The 23,034-nt window shown below is 33.9% G+C and overlaps 1 protein-coding gene across 3 annotated transcripts in view; it reads right to left on the bottom strand.

Annotated features, from left to right (window-relative positions):
• JMJD1C (jumonji domain containing 1C) overlaps positions 1-23,034 on the bottom strand; it is a 309,407-nt gene that overhangs the window by 167,658 nt on the left and 118,715 nt on the right. For all 3 annotated transcript variants that reach the window (XM_082854703.1, XM_082854704.1, XM_082854700.1), the window contains exon 2: positions 10,443-10,607. Coding sequence is in view for 1 of the 3 variants with exons in the window: in XM_082854700.1 (XP_082710826.1) it covers positions 10,443-10,607 (165 nt within the window). In the remaining 2 variants the exon portion in view is untranslated. The remainder of the gene's footprint in view (positions 1-10,442; positions 10,608-23,034) is intronic.

The raw sequence follows: 23,034 nt of genomic DNA, 5'->3' as shown, positions 1-23,034 counted from the left end.
AGACAGTATGTGCTTGAGCTCCAATGAAAACTATGACCAGCAAAGGCTCTGGTTGGCAATACTCTGCAATTATCACACTTTGTGGCCAGAAGGAGATAATGCTATCTATGAATATCATGGTCCATGTGTAGACAGACCCTCCTGTACTTTGTGCCCTAGGCATCTCTTCCCTTGTTGATTTTAATTTGCATCCTGGCTCTGCAATAAATCACAGGCACAAGTATCCCAGTTTTCAGTGAGCTTTATGAGTCCTTGTAGTGAATTATCAAACTGAAGAATAGGTCTGGGAAACCCTCAAACTTATAAGAGAGGCAGTCTTGTGGGGATTACACCTAAAAACTGTACAGTTTGGTTAAACTCATTGCTGTGCTATACAAAAGGTTTTTTTTTAATTTAATTTTTAATTGAAGTACAGTTGATTTACAATGTTGTGCCAATCTCTGCTGTGCAGCAAACTGACTCAGTTATATACATATAGACATTCTTTTTTCTTTTTAATATTCGTTTCCATTATTCCACAGGATATTGAATATAGTTCCCTGTTATACAGTAGGACATTGCTGTTCTGAGGTTTTTATTTATATATTTTGCTGCTTAACCTTTACAACTCTACATGGTAGGTACTACTATTATGAAGACAGTGAGACACAGGGAGAATAAATGATTTAATTTCTTCCAGATATTAAGAGTAAAGGGCAGAGTAGAGACCTGAACCAGAAAATCCAACATCAAGGCTTATGTTCTTAATATATTACATTGCCTTCCTAGATGACTGCTAGGCTTCTGTTGTCTTTTTCAGCAATTACATTCTCTGAATCTGTGAGTAGAAGATCTCTAAGGTCATATCATGCCATGTAAATCTATGAGTAAACAGTAATTCAGACTGAATTAAAAACAAATCTTAAATAATCTTTATTATATTTTACTTGGTCATTGTTTCAATTGTCATTTTTATTAGAAAGTCTTAATTCTTTGTACTATTAAGAATAGATATTAAAAATGCTGTATTAAGCAAGGTCCTTTTTGACCCACCTCCTAGAGAAATGGAAATAAAAACAAAAGTAAACAAATGGGACCTAATGAAACTTAAAAGCTTTTGTGCAGCAAAGGAAACCATAAAGAAGACCAAAAGACAACCCTCAGAATGGGAGAAAATATTTGCAAATGAAGCAACTGACAAAGGATTAATCTCCAAAATTTATAAGCAGCTCATGCAGCTTAATAACAAAAAAACAAACAACCCAATCCAAAAATGGGCAGAAGACCTAAATAGACATTTCTCCAAAGAAGATATACAGAGTGCCAACAAACACATGAAAGAATGCTCAACATCACTAATCATTAGAGAAATGCAAATCAAAACTACAATGAGATATCATCTCACACCAGTCAGAAAGGCCATCATCAAAAAATCTAGAAACAATAAATGCTGGAGAGGGTGTGGAGAAAAGGGAACCCTCTTACACTGTTGGTGGGAATGTAAATTGATACAGCCACTGTGGAGAACAGTATGGAGGTTCCTTAAAAAACTACAAATAGAACTACCATATGACCCAGCCATCCCACTACTGGGCATATACCCTGAGAAAACCATAATTCAAAAAGAGTCATGTACCAAAATGTTCATTGCAGCTCTATTTACAATAGCCCAGAGATGGAAACAACCTAAGTGCCCATCATCGGATGAATGGATAAAGAAGATGTGGCACATATATACAATGGAATATTACTCAGTCATAAAAAGAAACGAAATTGAGCTATTTGTAATGTAGTGGATAGACCTAGAGTCTGTCATACAGAGTGAAGTAAGTCAGAAAGAGAGAGACAAATACCGTATGCTAACACATATGTATGGAATTTAAGAAAAAGAAATGTCATGAAAAACCTAGGGGTGAAACAGGAATAAAGACACAGACTTACTACTAGAGAATGGACTTGAGGCTATGGGGAGGGGGAAGGGTAAACGATGACAAAGCAAGAGAGAGGCATGGACATATATACACTACCAAACGTAAGGTAGATAGCTAGTGGGAAACAGCCGCATAGCACAGGGAGATCAGCTCGGTGCTTTGTGACCACCTGGAGGGGTGGGATAGGGAGGGTGGGAGGGAGGGAGACGCAAGCGGGAAGAGATATGGGAACATATGTATATATATAACTGATTCATTTTGTTGTGAAGCTGAAACTAACATACCATTGTAAAGCAATTATACTCCAATAAAGATGTTAAAATGAAAAAAAAATGCTGTATTAACATAAAAAGCATATGTCAAAGTATATCAGCAGTAGCCTAAAACAAACCACTAAACTAATTCATTTGAAGAAAACTATTTTCAAAGTAAAAACTGCAGTACAAACTAATTACATCAGAATTTCCAATATCTTGGGAAATAATAGTTGTTTTCTTTTTTTTAAATTTTTATTTTTTTGCTGTATGCGGGCCTCTCACCGCTGTGGCCTCTCCCGTCGCGGAGCACAGGCTACGGACGCGCAGGCTCAGTGGCCATGGCTCACGGGCCCAGCCGCTCCGCGGCCTGTGGGATCATCCTGGACCGGGGCACGAACCCGTGTCCCCTGCATCAGCAGGCGGACTCTCAACCACTGCGCCACCAGGGAAGCCCTAGTTGTTTTTAATTGAAATGACATTATAATCAAGAATATGCCTTCCATTCTAAAAATATAATTTTAATTACTTTGTAATACTTCCTAAGTACATAATTTTAACACCACTGTAATCAAGATTTGTGTTTTACTTAAATTTAATTTGTTCATGTTTCTCTAAAGTATTCATAATTATAATTTTTAAAGCTGCATAACCTCTCAGAAAATTAATTCAACACCATTCACAAATTTTCAGACATCAAAGTTGTTTCTTTTCTTCTTCTTTAGTAGGACTTAATGAACAACTTCCTGCATGTAACATTATACCTTTAATTTTTCTATCTGCAGGACTATCTGGCTCATATTAGGTATCTGATAAACACTGGGTGAACTGACTATAATTTTTACTTTCTTTAAGAGTTATTTTATAAGGATAATTTCCTAAGAGTAGAATTAATGAATCACAGAGTAGAAACTTCTTCATGGTCCTTACAAAATAATACTTTCCCCCCAAATAATGTCATTTTATGACCCACAAGAAATGAAAGACATGCTCATTCACTGGAATCCCTTCCAGTATTAGACTTTGTCATTTAAAAAATTTAATACTTTACTATGTATAATTTGATCTCTTAAAGTGCTTTACCTTCCTGAGAAATAATAATCCTGAAGGTTTATTATCTTTACTACCATTTCATTATTTACTGAAGTACAAAGAACTGTAAAACTTAAATTCTAATTCTGAAAACTCAATTGTCGATATGTAAAAACTCTTTAAATGAATTTATGTGAAAGCTCATTTCATATCTGGAATGTGGCATATCTTCACATTTCAGTAAAATTTGGTTGAAGTCATAATCTAACCAAGTTTGGCAATGTAAGAGACATAAATTTAAGTTTGTCCCAAAGAGAGGCGAATTCTGTTCTACTTTGAGAGGGTTTCTTTCAGAACAGAGAGCAACTAAAAAGTATTTTCACTAGGCAAAAAGCCTAAAGGAAATATATTGATGAAGGTTCACATGCTTTTTTTTTTTTTCTTTTTTTGCGGTACGCGGGCCTCTCACTGTTGTGGCCTCTCCTGTTGCGGACCACAGGCTCCGGACGCGCAGGCTCAGCGGCCATGGCTCACGGGCCCAGCCGCTTCGCGGCACGTGGGATCTTCCTGGACCGGGGCACGAACCCGTGTCTCCTGCATCGGCAGGCAGACTCCCAGCCACTGCGCCACCAGGGAAGCCTGGTTCACATGCTTTTGATCTGATCGCAATTCCTGGTCAAACCAGAATAACTTATCTAGCGAAGGAAAAGCTGCATTGGGAAGAAGTCAGAGCTTCCTAAAAGTCATTCCAGAAATTCAGATAAATTACTGTAGATTGGCATATTTAGTTGACAATGAAAATATAAGTTCATTTCCCCCCATGACAACTTAAGGAATCACATTTGTACTTGATTAGAAAGAGGGCATCTATTATAAACATTTTTATTGTTTGTTTTTGACTACTTGTCATGTAAAACTGATAACTTAACAAACACATTTTTACCACAACTGACTGATGATGCTCTCTTGTCCTTTGATCTTAGCATAATAAAGTAATGGCCTGGAAACTTGCTATAACTCCCAGTGGGGTTCTTTTTCACTAGCTGGGATAGAGTAAATCTATCACTTTAAAATAAGCATTTCCTCACTGTCTAAGATGGGTAAGGCACTGTGCTAGAGTCCTAGGGTGATAGAGATGACTAAGACGTGATCCTGTCCTCAAAGAACTTACAATCTAGTAGAGAAAGACAGACATGTAAACAAATAGGTATAATACAAAGCAGAATGTACTAGTTGTTAAAATAAAGGTACAAAAACAATGTTCTACAGGAGCAAAAGATGGTAAAATTAATTCTGGATGGGGTGATCTGGAAGGCTGGGTCAGCAGAAAAGGAGTAGAAAACTCAGCCCCTTAGAAAATGCAGCAGTGTTACAGCCCAGCTGGGTTAGGGTCAAAGCCCCACTCCCCACAGAAAGTTTTCCTAAAGGAGATGGAGCCAGGGCCCTAACCCAGTTAGGTAGGCGATTCGTTGATTTCAATTATGAATGCAACACTTTCTTTCCCTGGTGCAGATAAATGTGATTTCATGAGTATTTTGCTTCATTAAAAAATAAAATTTAACAACATATTAAGTAACTTACATAAAAATGTAAGTTACCTTGGCCTCCATCATCAAAATGGCCTCAGGTGGTACCATGATCCTACAGGACCAAGCCAAAAAAAAAAAGACACCACTTCAGCATTTTACATATGTGGTGCTCCAATACATGTTCTGCTATTGATATCCTGGGAAGGAAGATGAGGAGATAATTCCAGAGAAGTAACCTGGGTATTATACTATCTCACATTTTATTGCAGTTTTATTTATCTTTACACTTTTAAAGTAAACTTTAGAATAGTTTAATGAGATAAAAGGGTTTTTTTTTTGTCCTGTCATGATTCCAAAAACCAGCAGGTATATTGCTGGTTTCCACTGATTTCTTAGAATAAGAGGGAGACTAGATAATATAACCAACATGTAATATTTAACAGATACCATACAAGGTGTGAAACAACTGAAAAGAAGATAATACAAACATATGTTTAAGTACAAAGGAACAGGAAAGCAACTATCAGGTGCACAGAATTACAAACATTTAATTCTCTACAAAAATCTGTAGAGAATTAAAAACAAGACTAACTTTCTACTGTGTTTCAGCCTATTACTACCTCATATGTATCCCTAAAATAACTCAAATTTGTATGTATAGTATTTCATTATGCTATATGAATTTAAAAATTCTGAGTTTCATAACTGCTGCTTGTAGATTTCCTTAAATAAGCCTCATTTTACTGAACAGATAAACAACAGACTCTTAGTCACATGTATTATACATAAATGAATATTTGCAAAGTCTTATGAAAGTTAAAATGATTATTTTCTAGAGTATACCATGCATTCTGATTTTAATTGTTTGTTCTATTAATTTTTACACCCCCCTGAAACAAACAAAGGAAACAGGAAGAAAGGAAGACACTTCCTGACTATCTGAATTAAGGAAGATATCACATAAGACAGACTTTCTTTAAATACAAACATACAATTCAAAAAGACTTTCTCTCATAAAACTAGCTGAGCAAACCACGAAACAAATACGACAAAGAGTTACAGTATCTGTAATAATATTTTAAAAGTTCATAATATTAGAAAAACACAAAACCCTAATAAGTAACTGAAAAAAAGTTCACAAAAATACAAGTTCCTAATAAATATGAGAAAGTACTCATCCCATTAAAGAAATGCAAATTAAAACAATAAAATAGTATTTTAAAATATCAAATTAGCAGATATAAAAATAATAACATTCAATTCTGCACTTCTTAAACTTCTTAAACTGTAAAAATCCTCCTTTTCCAATGTTTGTTTGGGTTTTACAAGATGTTCTGAAAATAAGTAATCAATGCTTACAGGCAGGGTTGGGGGGAGTTGGGGGGTTAAGGTCAGGGTGAGATGAAAACACTCATACACTGGGGACAATAGTAGTAAGCACAACTTTCAAATAATTTGTGGAGAGTATTAGCATATTTTTAGATTTTTCTTGTTTTCAAGTTCATACCCTTGTGACTCTACTACCGTGAATCTAAATTTTAAAAATAATCAGATTCAGACAAAGATTTACATATTTATAATGATATTTATCATCACAAAAAATTAGAAACAACTACAATACCAAACCTTAGGGAAATGGATCATTATAGGATCAAATATTATGCAGCCTTTAAAAATTGAGGACAAATGTATAGGATAAAACATTAAGTAAAAAAAACCCAGGATCTACAATTTTAATGCAGCTTCAGCTAAAACTATGATTAAAAGAAGCACAGATTTTGTATCCTGCTGCTTTTCTGAATTGCCTTATTAGCTTTAATGTGTGTATATGCGTGTGTGTATGTGTGTGTGTGACCACACAAGGTCATACCATCTGCAAACAAATAATTTTACTACTTCTTTTTCAATTTAGATGCCTTTTTTTCCCCTTGTCTAAGTGTCATCCTTCTCTTCCGGAAAAGCTTCCAGTTTTTTCACAATTGAGTGGGATGTTAGCTAAGCAGAAGGATATAAAATCAGCACATGGAAGTCAACTGCATTTCTATACTATAATAATGAACAATCTGAAAATAAAATTAACAAAACAATTCCATATACAACAGCATAGAAAAGAATTAATTACCTAGGAATTAACCACAGAGGTGAAACACTGGTACACTGGAAACTATAAAACACTGCTAACAAAATTTAAAAGAGACATAAATAAATGGAAAGATATGTGTTCATGGACTGGAAGGCTTACTATTGTTAAGAGATCAATACTATCCAAAGCGATCTATACATTCAATGCAATTCCTATAAAAATCCCCATGTTTCTTGCAGATATAGAAAGATCCATCCTGAAACTCATATGGAATTCTCAAGGGACACCAAACAGCCAAAACGATCTTGAAAATAAAAAAAGTTGAGGAACTTATACTTCGTGATTTCAAAACTTCCTACAAAGCTTCAGAAATCAAAACAGTGTGGTACTGGCATACAGAGAGACATAGAGACCAACAGAACAGAATAAAGAGCCCAGAAATAAAATCTTACATATACAGCAAAAGAAGTTATGACAATAGTGTCAAGAACATTCAGTGGAGAAAGGACAGCCTTTTTAACAAATGGTGCTGGGAAACTGGATATTCACATACAGAGGAATGGAGTTGAGCATTATATAATGCCCTATACAAAAATTAACTCAAGATGGATCAACAGCATACATGTAAGGCCTAAAACAATCAAACTCTCAGAAGAAAACATGACAAAAACTTCATGACTCTGGATTTGGCAGTGATTTCTTGGATATGACACCAAAGGCAAAGATAATAAAAGAAAAAAATAGACAAATTTAACTTACTGAAAAATTTAAAATTTTGTGCATGGAAAGACATTATCACCAAAGTAAAAAGACAACCCACAGAATGATAGAAAATGTTTTGCAGATCAAATCTGATAAGGGATTAATATCCAGAATACTACAGAGAACTCCTAAAACGCAACATAAAAACAAACAACCCAATTCAAAAATGGTCAAAGAATTTGAAGAATCATTTTTCCAGAAAAGATATACAAATGACCAATAAGCACATGAAAAGATGTTCAACATCACTAATCATTAGGGAAATGCAAAGCACAACAACAAGGAGATAGCACCTCATATCCATTAGGATGACTATTATCAAAAAACTGAAAAAAAAAGCAAGTGTTGGCTAGAATGTAAAATAGTATGGCTGCTCTGACAGTATCCACAAAAAAATTAAGAGATAGAAGTATCATATAATCCAGCAATTACACTTCTGAATATTTACTCCAAAGAAGTGAAAGCATGGTCTCAAAGAGATATATGTACCCCCAAGAGCACAGCAGTATTCTTCACAATAGCCAAGAGGTGGAAGCAACACAAGTGTACACCAACAGACAAACGACTGAACATGATGTGGTACATACATACGATGAAATATCATTCAGCCTTATAATATAAGGGAAGGAAATTCTAACACAGGCTACAACATGGATGAACACTGCAGACACTGTGCTAAGTGACATAAGCCAGTCACAAAAAGACAATACTGTATCATTCCATTTATATAGGTACAGAGTAGTCGAAATCATGGAGACAGAAAGTAAAATGGTGGCTGCTAGGGGCTGGGAAAAGGGGGGAATGGGGACTCGATGTTTAATTGGTACAGACTTTCAGTTTTGTAAGATGGAATAATTTCTGTAGATTGTACAACAATGTGAATGTACTTAACGCCACTGAACTTCACACTTAAACGTAAGCAAAATGGAAAATTCTATGTTAAGCACATTGCACCACAATTCAAAAAAATTATTTAATTCTGTGCTTGAAAAAAAAAGGCAGAGAAATATAATTTATAAGAAAATATGTCAAAGAATTAAGTTAGATATTCCTTGGAAGCCAAAATAGAATGATTATGATTTTCTAGTTTATACCATTTAGCACTTTCCAAGTTTTTAATAATATGTACTTGTTTTTATATTAAAAAAAAAAGTTGAATTTTAAAAAGAAGTTTGGTTCTTATTCAAGTAGTTCTGTGAGGTTAAAAGATTTTCAACAGAAACAAATTTCTAAAATTATGATAAAAATTATTAAACAGTATTTCCTAATAGAAATTTTCTCCAAAATCAGTAATTTACAAATATACATTAGGAATTCACCTTAATTTTAACTCTCTCTCATAAAGGGCAAAGATTTTTCTAAAGTTCTGTTTATTCTTTAACTATGACACTAAGGCATATTTTTTGGTATTACTGATATCACTGCTTCCTGCTTTTGAGACTTTTCATACAAAATTCACGTATATGTGATAATTACAGATTTTTTCCAATTTTTGAGTTAAGGTTTAGAGAATGAAAAAGCATGCTAGTCACAATTTTAAAAAACTTCATATTAACAATCCAACATATTCATTCAACAAATATTTTTTTTAAATCTATTATGGATAAAATTATCTTCTTTATTTTCCTAGAGTATTCAAACTATCCTATCAAAACTATAACTCATAAGTATCACCTTTCATCTTTCCATATTATATTTTCTTTTTAAAATGCCATTAATTCATTTCATCATCTGTCTCCTTCCCTCTCTGTCTTTGCTTTTTAACCACTTAACTCCTCAGACTTTTAAAGGGTTAACTAACTAAAAGAGAAAATTTTTAAGCACTACAATTCTCAGCAAGTAAAACTATCCTTGTAAGTAGTTAATTTATGTTGAAAAAATCTGAAGTACCTACCCTGATAATATATATACCAAATACATGAAATAACGTTTCAATGGCTTTAACATATTTCTTTGATATTAATGTAAGAAAATTATTTCATTCAAACAAACTGAATAAATATTAAATGCCGAACACCCTGCCAGAAAACAGGGATAACAATGGTTAAAGAGATGTGGCTTTTTTCCCACAGAATTAATGATATTGTTGTTAGTATGTTTCTTTTATAAAACTCTGCAAACTAATTGAGAATTTATTGAAATCTAATATTTTCTTAAATGGAATACCTCCTGATATGAAATAATTTTACTTATTACCTTAACATCCACAGTTGACCCTTAAACAACATGGGGGTTATGACCTGACCCTCCGTGCAGTTGAAAATACGTGTATATAATTTTATAGTTGGCCCTCCATATCTGCAGTCCCCCATCTGCAGATTCAACCAGCTGTAAATAGTACAGTACAGGGGTATATATTTATTGAAAAATATCCATGTATAAGTGGACCCCACAGTTCAAGTCCATGTTGTTCAAGGGTCAACCGGAATTTCACATTAAATATCTGCTATTATCCACAATGACTCACTCAATTTTGACAAAATTTAACGAACTAAGGAAAATTATATGCTACTGAATGATTTATAAAAAGTACCCTCTTATCGTTCACCTACAAAGTCTCATTCAACACAGTTCTTTCACACTGCATACAAATCAATCAAGTATCTCTCAGCAGTTGTCAATTCATGTTTCCCCTAGTTGAACAGAATAAACTATTTATGGACTAAATATGCTGAAAGAGTACTAACAAAAAGACACACAGAATTCTTTAACAAAATGAAAGCAATATTTTGAAATATCTGCCAGATACTTCCGAGCCTCCTCAGGAATATTAACCTATAATCACTAAAATAAATCTAAACTTATATTTAGCTCTTATTCTTTTAAAACAAACAACTGAAAATGCTTAATGAAATAGGAATATAGATCTTACCAATGCAGGCCACTGAATCTGTTTGCTCTTTGATCCCTGAGTCTGGCTAGGGTTGTTCCTTCTGGCCCAGATTAAGTGGTATTCCACCAAGAAGGTTGAAAAATCTTCATAAACTTTAACCCACTCTCGTTTATCCCACTCAAGATGATCAAATTCCACATACACCTATGGAAAAGAAAACATAAACTCCATAAACAACACAGAATGTGATATTTTAAAATATAAGCCATGAAGTTAAATTAGAAAAGCCATTAACAAATTCATTATTCAAATTAATATTTCTCTTAAAAATCATTATTTATCTAACATCGCCTTAACCAAATTATAACCCTTACCTATTGTATGGCAGGAAGATAAACTGTAAGTTTATTAAGAAAAGCAATTTACACAATATTGGTCAGTACAGACCAGCGAATATCTACTAAAAAAATACTAAAGAACTATGTTGATACTGGTGATTCTAGAAGCAGAAGTCAGGAAATGTTTTCTGAGGACCAAATAGTAAATATTTTAGGCTTTGCAAATCATATGGCCTCTGTCATAACTACTAATTTCTGACTTTGTAGTATCGAAGTAGCCACAGACAATGTGTAAACAAATGAGTTTGGCTTTGCTCCAATAAAACTTTAATTACAAAGACAGGAGGCAGTGCAAGGATGGTTCAACATATGAAAAATCAATCAATGTTATATACCTCATTAACAGAATGAAGAAAACTATATGATCATCTTAACTGACAAAGAAAAAGCATTTGACAAACTCAACACCCTATCATTATAAAAATAGTCAAACTAGGAATAGAAGGAAACTACCTTAACTTAATGAAGATAATAATGGAAAACTCACAGCTGAATCATACTCAATGATGAAAGACCAAAAGCTTTTCCACCAAAACAGGAACAAGACACGCGTGTTGTATTTGGAAAACTGAAGCTGACGCTTCTATGCTAAGTCATTCAATCATTCAACTCTTCTTTCCCCACTGTCATCCTTTTCATTCATAGAGCTGTGCTCCCTATTACATTATGAGTTATGCTGGAGGCCGTCTTGTTCTTTTCTTTTTCCACCCATCTTTTGCTCCCTTACACCTGAAGTGTTTCAGTTTCCACTTATTTAAATTCTGTTTGTTCTTCTGGCCTTGTTCAAGTTCTTAGAGGATGTTTATAACCCCCACTTTGATTCAAACATTTGAACATTTACAAGCAGTTTTTTTCCCCAGTTTATATTAGTATATAAGTACAAGCTCGCTGAGGGCAGCACTGTTTTAGTGTTCACTGCAGTGCTGCATACATACAAAGTGCTCAACAAATATTACGTATCTCCTGCCTCTTGCAGTCATCGACTTTTAAACATGGAGGCAAACTGCTAAAACATATGTTTGATTTTGAGATATCTGTGCTACTGCCCATTAGGAAGCTAGTTAGATATGCTTACCTATTAGAATTGGGAAAGAGAAATACATTGTTCAAGGATTTAATCTCTGTTCATGGTTATCCACATGAAGGCACAGAAGAAGCTCTGTTGGCTTCTTCTAAAAATGCATCCTTAGGGGTTGAGCTGAGGTCCAAATGGCGTTATGCAAATATTTCAAACTATACCACTTTCTCCACTACTTTAAATCTTTCAAGATTCTCAATTACTCAATTATGGTGTAAATGGGTTTTGGGAAACTCCAGGAAACTGAAGCTGAGATAAGGCTCAGGAAAACCTTAGCACTATCTTTGCTTTCCCCTCCTGGACAGTAATATGGTCTTGTTGACAAAATATTTCAGCCAAGAACCTAAAGAACCAAGGTTTATAAACGTCTCTTTATCTAAAAGGACATATTCAATGTAAATGCAAAGCCCTTGATATAAAATTAAAACTTTCAGCTTGAAGTGAACTTTCTAAACTCAGTTTATCTTGCATGGACAGTGTCATGGGCAGTTTTAGGAAATCTGCTAGGACCTTGGGGACAAAAGGAAACTAAAACTAAGACATTCTGCTGCTTCTTTTCTATGCAGCCAATTTACCTCCATACTATCAACAATAGTGAAGAATTTGAGATTTGACTGTAGACAGACAGGTAAGTAGGTAGATAAATAGTTAGACAGTTGTGTGTGTGTGTCAATCTCTTATTTTTCTACAAAATAAAACAATGACCAGTAACTAGGAAAAGCCCCTATTCTTTCACAATATATTCTATTCAATGACATTTATAAAGAAAATTAAAGTCACACAACTGTTTTTGCTGTAAAAATCAAATGATGTAAGACAAATTTACTTATTTTTACCATGGTTTCAATAATAATAATGTTGATATTATATCAATTTAGTACAATGCAGGCCTCATCTTTTTATTTACTGCAAAGGAAGGGTGGGGATCTACATAATGTCATGTGAGAACTACGAAGAGTTCCCAGGCCTGATTCTGCCAAAACCAACCAGCCACCACAGGCTAAAACTACTTAGACTCTAAGAATCTTTAATGTTAAAAATAAAAGCGCTAGACTACACTAACATTTCTCAAAATATAATCTATATTATAGAATCATCATTTCTTTGTATATAAATAAGCATTAGGGAAGCCAAATAAGTCATGCACAAAGTTCAGGAACTAATAAGTTAAAGTAACAAATGTCTAATTTTACCAGAGGTCTTCTCAAGTCTTTTAACATGCCAGTGTTCATTATGCATTATTAATAATAAGGGAGTTTATACCATGAGATTTTTCCCAATTTCTTTGTCCATAAAATCTTCTATTATGGGGTACTTAATAGTTTTCTATAAAATAGCAGTAGGGGGAAAAACAGACTAGTTTTTTCACACAAATTACCTGTCTACAAATTGATATAAATAATTTGGTAATAAGAAATCAAGGGAGAAGGAGAGGAGGGAGATTAGCAGATGCAAACTGGATATTATATATAGGATGGATAAACAATAAGGTCCTATTATACAGCACAAGGAACTATATTCAATATCCTGTGATAAACCATATGGAAAAGAATATGAAAAAGAATATATATAAATAACATACATAACCTTTTCAAATAGCTTTTATAAACAAACAAAAAAAGAAATCAAGGGGGGGCCAAAACCTGGTCATCTCTGCCCAAATACTCAAGGAGGTAGGTAACTAGATAGTAAATTAATGGGGTTTAAAGTGTAATACAGTAAATGTCTTACTCAAAACATTTAAAAAATGCCCTATGCCTTTATAAAATCAGAAATGTTTAACTATGGCTTATTAATTCATACATGTTAAAAATTAAATTATCAAATTAAAATGGTAATTATAGCAGATTAGGTTAGTTTACCTTCCTCTCTAATGAATAAAGCATATTTATTTCAAAAGATATTTTGTAAGCAGATATTTTATATAAAAGTAAGTAATGAAATAGAGGAATACGATAAATCAACAAAGTAATGTTTTTATTATTACTGGCTTAGAGTCGTATTTAAAATAAGTTTTCTAGATTATTGGAAGAAATTGTGAAAAAATTAAAATCATTTGGTGACTTCATTTATTAGTTAAGACAAAAGAGACATTAAAGAAAATAATTTCATGTAAATTATATAAAATAAGGAAGCTAGGTCTCTTTTAAATTTTATTTTACAAAAAACGTAAACAAATGTAACCATAATTTTAAGTTACTTCAAAAGTTTACACTTTTATTAACATTAAAAAGGGTCAAAATTAATAGGCACTCATGAACTAGCCCAAGCTTAAACAAAGGGTATGTTGAGCAATAATCAATAAATCTAAGAATTATTTTAAAGAAATAGGTTGATCTTAGAAAATAATGAACTGTAAATTTAGAATTAAACCTGAGAAATAGTCTGACATAATCCAAGGTATAAGCAGTTTGAAACAATGTTAAGTGGCTTCTGCTATTTCCTCTCTCTTTTTTATTACAGCCATCCTAGTAGGTATGATAAAATCCAACATTTTAATAAACAAGTATAATATTCTGTGTAGTTATATTAAATTTGCTATGGTGAACTAAAATTAAAATCATAAGGACAATTCTACAGAGGAGTCCAATACATATTCACACTAAAACAGTATATTACTGTAATGACAATCACAAGTAAAAATTACAATACACATTGTGATATATAAATCTAGGTTCTGAAAATTCTAAAATAGTCTGGGGATCACAGATAATCATTCATTTCCCAAGGGGCATTCAAACCTCTATCAGAGTTAACCAGTATTATTGATAATGGAAATAAAAGCAATACCAGTAACAACAAAAACAGCTAACACTTCAATAGTGCCTGCTATGTCCATATATTAAGCCATTTAATCATTACATATACCCTGTAAGTAGGCACTATTAGGATCAACTTTTTCAAAAGCAGAAACTGAGATACAGAGAAATTAGTTGCTTAAGGTCAAACACCTAGTAAATGATGGAATCAGTGAAAACAATAAGATAGCTTCTAAGAGGCTTCACAGTTACACAGCAGCATAGTCCCTACAAGGTGATGCACACAGCAAGTGATAAATCACTTGAATAGAGAGGGATGTCTGGGTAGCTGACTCCTTTGTGGCGTAAAGGTAGAAGAACCACACACTTAAAATGGCCTTAAGATTTTCCACAATGAGTCTGCAAGTTAGAGCCCTAGGGGACAACATGAGAAAAAGGGTCAAACAAAGATAGCAAATAGTAAAATAAAGGAGACCAAGCTTGCTTTCAGTATCTATATTGTTTAATAAAAGAGACTAAGCGTGCTTTCAATATCTATATTGCTTACTCCTCTTCTCTATGAATTACTTACCTACTACTTGGTGAATAACAAGATGCATCAAGAAATGCAAACGATTCAAAGATGCTTAAGTTACACTTACCTTCTTTACATCTAATGAAAAAGAATTATATTCCCATCATCTTCAAAGTTCCTTATTACATTATATAATTCAGTATATATACTACTATCTTTTGGATAAATTATGCATAGTATTTAACATAATATCATTGATGATGATGACTGTCTTAGTCTGCTTGTGCTGCCTTAACAAAATACCATAAACAACAAAAACTTATTTTCTCACAGTTCCAGAGGCTGGAAGACTGAATAGAGCAAGGTCTGCTTATGAGGAGGACTCTCTCCTTGGTTGTAGACAAGCTGCCTTCTCACTGTGTGCTCACATGACCTCTTCTTTGTGGGAGCACAGACGGTCTCTTCTTATTAGGGCACTAATCCAATCATGAGGGTCCCAGCCTCATGACTTCACCTAACTCTAATTATCTCCCAAAGACCCCATCTCCAAATACCTTCACATTGGGAGTTAGGACATATGAATTTGGGGGGACACAAACACCAAGTCTATAACATTAGTAATGATAGCAGCAGCTAAAATTTGAGGGCTTACAATGTGTTGGGTAAGGTTTTACAAAAGAGAAAACTAAGGCATAGAGAAGTTAAGCAATTTACGGCTTTTGGACAATTATTCAAATGATACACAACTGAAAATGGCTAAAAAGGACAAACACCATCAGTTCAGCTCTTTTTTAGCATAAGGAGGCATTTTAGAGACCACAGTAGTTTCTAGACAATATAAAAGATGAGGAAGAGAGAGAAGGAGCTTTACCAAACAAGGAGGAAAAAGCTTTCCAGGAGCACAAACTCTGGGGATGCTTTTAAACCACAGGAATGAATTAATGAAGAGAGTTCTTCTATGGGTTAAAAGGGATTCCTGGGAATAGTTTACAAAACTGAAGGCATTAGGATGTAACTCAAGAGTTTAAAGGAGAGGGAGAGCAACTAAATATATAACAAAGAAAAACCTAAGTTAAATGCAAAGTCCTGAATACTACAAATGCTTGTTAATAAATCCCCAACATAATTTGTTTAGAGAAGACTCAGATTCTGGTTTTGGTCTTTTGAGACATGATTAGAAACTGAATTAACTACTAATGTTTTTATAGAAAAAAGGTCAAATGCAGAAGCTCCCATAATATATCATTACAATTCTAGGAGTACTTTTAAAAGTAGGCTGAAAATCTTACAACACAACATGAGTATCAATCGTCTACTAAGTATGTTAGTTTTTTATTTTTTTTTTCCTTAGCAATCGATTATTAGCCTCTTAAGCTCAGTCCTAGAGCTCCACAGTTTTGAAAATTTATGCTGGCAGTCTTCATCACCCAACTGGCAAGCCATTCTCAAAACTTTTCTGCTGCTATTACTGCTACCAACTCCAAATCCAGTGACCCCTTTCATAGCTTTCTCTTGCAGCTACAAGATGCTTTGTTCCTTCCTTCTTGTAAAAGAACTTAATAAAAAAATGGGTCTTTCCTCCCCCTATCTATAACAGAGACTATACTATGTTCTTGTCTATAACCATGTGGTCTTTCTTTAACTGGGCTCCAGAAGACAGTGTAATAGGCAGTTAACCTTTCAGGTAGCTGAGGCAGCTCAAAATCATCACTGATACTCTTCTTTTCAGATTTGGTTTTCCAGTTAAGTAACTTCTCAAAGAGTTGACCAGAGGTAAAATATATTACTCTGATACTTTGAATTAAAAAATCAAGTACTTTTATTCCTTATTTTCACAGTACTGAAAACTACTTCTGCTTTTACTTTTTTTTTTTTGTACTGTTAATTTCCTCCATTTACCTTCTGAAATAGATTTTTAAGAAAGTTACCACAGAAATGAAGACTTGCTATAACAATGTAAAGCAGTGGTGAATGTCCTTTCTTTATACTATTTATAAAGAACTCAGCACTAGGGCATTGGTAACTGAGTCGTAAAATTAAAATACACTTCTGTTTCTCGATCTGTTCATGTGTATGTTAATAAGATATTTAATTAATTGGGATCAAGAAACATGCTACTTATTTTATCAATGAAGAAAACTAAGTAATAGAGGGAAGTGTACCTTGAAAGGCAGAAACAAATATATCTGAGCAAAAATGTACTGTGTTCTAAATATATTATTTTTATGTAGGACAATAGCACTGCTATCCATCTGAAATACGACAGAACTAAAAAACGAGCTAAAAGGCTCCTAACGAGCCAAGGAAGATGTTACAAATTCCATTCCCTACAGGCAAATGCACTTTACGCAAAGGTAAACTCTCTCATCTTGTGTCAGACCTTACTAACACTAGTATAAAGATAATAATAAACTACATTATCTAGTTTCCAAGTCTAAAGCAGATTATAAAAGCAAAACAGGGAGAGAGCCTCTGAAGACATGCTTCCATAGCATTCTAAAAACTATAAAAAAGTTTCATGAAGACTTTAGAAAATCTTGCACCCTGGGACTCAAAATTGGTCAGAAAATAGTATCACTGTATTATAATTTATATTAAATGGGCATTTGTTTAATTGAAAAATATATGCAAAACATTTTTTTAAAAACCCTCTATCATTTACTTTCATAGCACCATATACTTTGTACCATTTGACACAGATAAAATATGTCTGTGTATATTTAATGTTTGTCCCCTCTACTACTAGCTTGTAATAAATACGTTTAATGAGTGATGCAGAAAAAGTGTAAATTTATATCCAGAATCATCTAAGATGATGCAGAAATGTATTTTAGAAAACTCTCATGCAAATGGCTACACATATTCTATAACATTTATACACCAGCTTTATTCATAATTGCCAAAATTTGGAAGTAACCAAAATGTCTTTCAATAGGTGAACAGATAAACAAGTTGTGGTACATCCATACAATAAAACATTACTCAATGATTTTTAAAAAAAAGTTAGACCATCAGAATGAAACAACTGTTTTTAGTCACTGTCAAAATTCACTACTAGTGTATTAATTAAAGTTAATCAGTCCTTCTTTAATACTTCTACACTTCCAGTTAACTAACACAGTATTCAATATCAGAATTTGTATTTGGACAGTTATACAAGGCTTTTCCTACCAACCTAAGGTCTCAAGACAGTGCCAGTGTAGAGTGTTATGAAGAGCACTGGGGAAAGAAATTTCAGCCACCTAGCTTTTGAGACATCAACAGCACTTAAGCAGTTAAGTCATCTGAAATTATAACTAAAACTAACAGAATTTTTAAATAATGGTACCAGAATATTCACTATCAGAATAAGTACACTCATACTAAAACTGTGCACTCATTTTGATGTAGATATTTATTTTTTCTATTGCAGAAAGAAAACCGTAAGATTCCAAGTCTTTTTATTTTTATTTTTTGAATTGAAAACTAGGGCTTACTATCCTTGTCAAACATTTTCGATACAAGAATTACTCTAGGCATAGGAGAATGACCTCATTATGTTTCATCCCTATCATATACTTGGCTGATACCTGTATTAAAGGATAGCAGGTGTCATTACAAAGGGTCATTGCACAATTATTATTAGGTGTCTCAACCATATATGCTGTATTCCAAGACACAATTATCACCACAGATCCTTGACACTTACTTTGTGGAGATCATCTGGACTTCCTTGGCCTCAGATCCTTTGATCTTAAATTGAGTCTGAAACCGTTTAAATTTCCTGGGCTGCCAAATTCTCTTTCATGTGTTTTCGAGAATAGAGAGCCCTGTGTGGTGTTTTCTGTAAACGTAAAGAGGATAACCTACCAAGCAATGATCAAAATATGGAATATACCTTTGCTTATTTCCAGGGACCTAGTTTTAGGCCATCTACCTCATAGGGCTAGAAAATCTACTAGTGGATCTATGTAAAAACTGTAAAGCCAATTTGTTGTACTTTGGGAGCCCCCCCCCAATTAATTTTTTAGCAATAAATTTATAATTGTACTTTTCTTTCTGCCTCAAGGATACTGTGGCTAGCAATAGGTTTTATTATGAATTTGCTGAGTCATGTCTAAAAAGCACATAGTTACCATTAAGACTTTACCTTACTTCAACTATAAAGGATAGTTCCATCTGGCAGATAAAAGTATGAATTTTTAAATTTATGAGAAAATAAACATGAGGAATATCCCTCCTCTCAAAAAAACAAACAACTTGCACCTTTGAGACTGTATGTGCATTCTGACCAAATATACCTTTATCCCTAACAGAAGTCAACCATAAATAAATAATGGACTCTTTCTATCATGGTGGGCCAGCAATCCAGTTTGACAGACTCTGATCTCTGACTGAAGCTGAGACTAAGCACCAGAGCCCAGAAACCTGAGAGAAGTACCTTGGTTTCTGGAGTCTTGGGTGGGAAGAGAATATATGACGCCATACACTCCTGATTCACATCAAAGCAGTTAGCAGTATTTTGAGATAATAAAAAGTAGCAGAAACTGATCAAAATAAGTTTAGGACGTGTATGACAAAATTACAAAACACGCATTTTAAAAAAATGAAGTTCTAAATAAAAGGACAGATACACTGTGTTTGTTACTTTAAAGACTCAATATTCTTAAAGTAAAATTTCCCCCCAATTGATCTATAAACTCAATGCAATTCCAATAAAAATCGCAGCAGGATTTTTGCAGACTCTTAAATTTATATGAGGCAAAAAGATATAGAATAGACCAAACAACTTCAAGAAAGAAGAAAAAAGTTGGATGACTCACACTAATTGGTTTCAAGACGCATTACAAAGCTACATTAATCAAGACAGTGTGGTAGTGACAAAAGACACACAAATCAATGTAAGAGAATAAAGTCCAGAAACAGATCCATATAGAACTGACAACTGATTTTTGACAAATGTACAAATGCAATTCAAAGGAGATAACCTTTTCAACAAATGATGCTGGGATAACTGGACACCCCTATGCAAACAAAACAAACCCCCCCAAAACCCTTCAATCCATACTTAACACCATATACAAAACTTAGGCCAAAACAGGTTACAAAGTTAAACGTAAAACCTAAAACTTTTTGGAAGAAAGTCTTTGTGGCAAATAATTCTTAGAAATGACTTCAAAAGCACAAAACATAAAAGAAAAAATGTAATTACTTAGATGTCATCGAAATTTAAAGTTTTTGCTCTGGGAAAGACAATGTTAAGAAAATGAAAAGCCACAGACAGGACCAAAAAAAAAAAAATTATAAATTGTTTATCTGACAAAAGACTTGTATCCAGGATATATAAAGAACTGCCAAAATTCAAGAGAAAGAAAACAAAGCAATCGAAAAACATAGGAAAAGATTTGAACAGATACTTCACCGAAGAAGATATACAGGTGGCAAATAAGCTAATGAAAAGATACTCAAAATCATTAGTCATTAGAGAAATGCAAATAAAAAGCACAATGAGATATTACTGCATACCTAACAGTATGGCTAAAATTTCAGCCTTGTGAAATAAAACTTGTACTTACACAACAGCCTGTACATGAATGTTTAGAGCAGTTTTACTTTTAATAGACAAAAGTTACAAACAACACAAACAGGGAATGGATGAACAAACTATGGTATATCCATATAATGAAATATTTCTCAGCAATAAAGAGGAAGAAACTACTGATACAGGCAACAATATGGATAAATCTCAAATGCATCAGGATAACTGAAAGAAGCCTGCCTCAAAAGGTTATCTATTATATGGTTCTATTCACATGACATTCGGGAAAAGACAAAACAAGAACTGAGAATTGATTATTAATTGTCCAGGGTTAAAGGGGGTGGAGGATTTGAAGGTTTGACTACAAAGGAGTGGTAACAAAAGGAAATTCTATGGGAGAGTGATTCAACTGTTACACATGTTGATTGTGGTAAAGGTTACCCTACAATGCCATTGTCCTAACTCAAAGAACTGTTCACCAAAAAAAGTTAATTTACTCTAATTAAAAAAAAAAATTGTAAGTAGAAAATTTAACTGAAAAGGTAAAGAAGGAGGAATGAGCGTGATGGAAAACTATGCCACTGCCTTCTGCCAAATGAATGATGTAATAGTATTATACTTATTGGTATTCTACTATAAAGCTTCATATGCCTTTTGGGGTAAACAATAAAATAATGGGATGGCAATCATATATTCTGACGGGCCAGAAATTTCTGCAATTATACATTATCATGGTATGGGTTGATCCCAGGATCCTTTTTCCTTGAGAAAGAGAAAGAAAGAACGTAAGTCCTCTGACATAGCCAACTCCACCCTTCCCATTTTTTGCTTTGAAAAGGCAAATGTGGAAGTAGAAGTGAGGGTGAGGAAAGAGCTATGGAAACACTAACAACCTGAAATTAAACACACACACACTCCCCAAATGCCATATAACTGGTAACGTAGCAACTTTAGCTGAAAGAGAAGAACATGCCCTAAAATGAAAAGGACATAAATGTCAGGTCCCAGCAAGTTTAAGATATGGAACTTATTTATAAACTTGCAAATGTTTTGTTTCCAGGAGCTCTTAGAAGGGGATACCCCAATTTTTTAAAGAGAAACTAATGATACCTTTTCATCATAGGCACAAGGGGTCACTGGAGCACAGAGTTATTAGGTATGCCTGTGCTACACCTAAGAACTTTCCCTTTGTTCAGCCAAAACAAGGAAACCAACAGTTGGTACACTTCACTGTATTTCTGTTTTTCTCAGTTGAAGAAAGATTTTACAAGACTGGATTTAAATGTACGCATTTTTTCAACAATCAAACTCATGGAATGAATTTTTCCTTCTATCAAACCCTATCAACAAAAATTGTTTTGCTCTCTTAATTCTGATTAGGTCAACTATAATGCTCGAATTTAATAAATATCCGCAGAGCCCTTCAAATGAAAATCACCACTATTTAACTGATCTCATCTTTTAATCTATGGTTCTCCACCACAAGAGAGTGAAAGACACAAACACTTAAATTCATAAATAATTCTTCAACTATTTAGTATGCTAGATTACTGACAGATTTGGGATACAAAAAAAGATATCTTGAAAAATCTAATTGTTCTTTTTTAGTTTTAACTTTTTTTTTTAACCCCACATTTGTTTATTTATTTATTTTTGGCTGTGTTGGGTCTTCGTTTCTGTGCGAGGGCTTTCTCTAGTTGTGGCAGGCGGGGGCCACTCTTCATCGCGGTGCGCAGGCCTCTCACTATAACGGCCTCTCTTGTTGCGGAGCACAGGCTCCAGACACGCAGGCTCAGTAGTTGTGGCTCACGGGCCTAGTTGCTCCACGGCATGTGGGATATTCCCAGACCAGGGCTCGAACCCGTGTCCCCTGCATTAGCAGGCAGATTCTCAACCACTGCGCCACCAGGGAAGCCCTTAACTTTTCATTATATAGAGAAATAACAATGGATGCCCATGTATCCATCATCTAGTTTCAACAATTTCACCTCATGGCCAATCTTCTTTATACTAAAAAAATTGTTAATTCTGCAAAATTATTCATTATCAGTCATCATTCAAGTTTCCCAGGATAGTCTTTTTTTTTCCTTTTCAGTTTGTTCAAATTAAGACCCAAACAAGTTCCACAAATTGCAACTGGTTGACATGATTCTTACATCTTTTTATCTATATACGTTCTACCATCTCTTTTCCTCCTGCAATTTTCTTGTTAAAGAAGTCAAGTCATTCGTTCCAGTCTTCAGTTACCTGTATTTTGCTGATTATACACTTCTATGGCATTTTTAAACATGTTCCTCTGTCCCTGTATTTTCTGTAATTGTTGAATCTAGAGTCTTAAATTCCGAACTGATAGAGAAGACAACC

This window comes from Leucopleurus acutus (assembly GCF_964270905.1).
Source record: "Leucopleurus acutus genome assembly, chromosome: 14".
In the NCBI taxonomy this organism is placed as follows: domain Eukaryota; kingdom Metazoa; phylum Chordata; class Mammalia; order Artiodactyla; family Delphinidae; genus Leucopleurus; species Leucopleurus acutus.
Note: the sequence above shows the minus strand (reverse complement) of the source record. Positions and strands in the feature narration are given on the sequence as shown.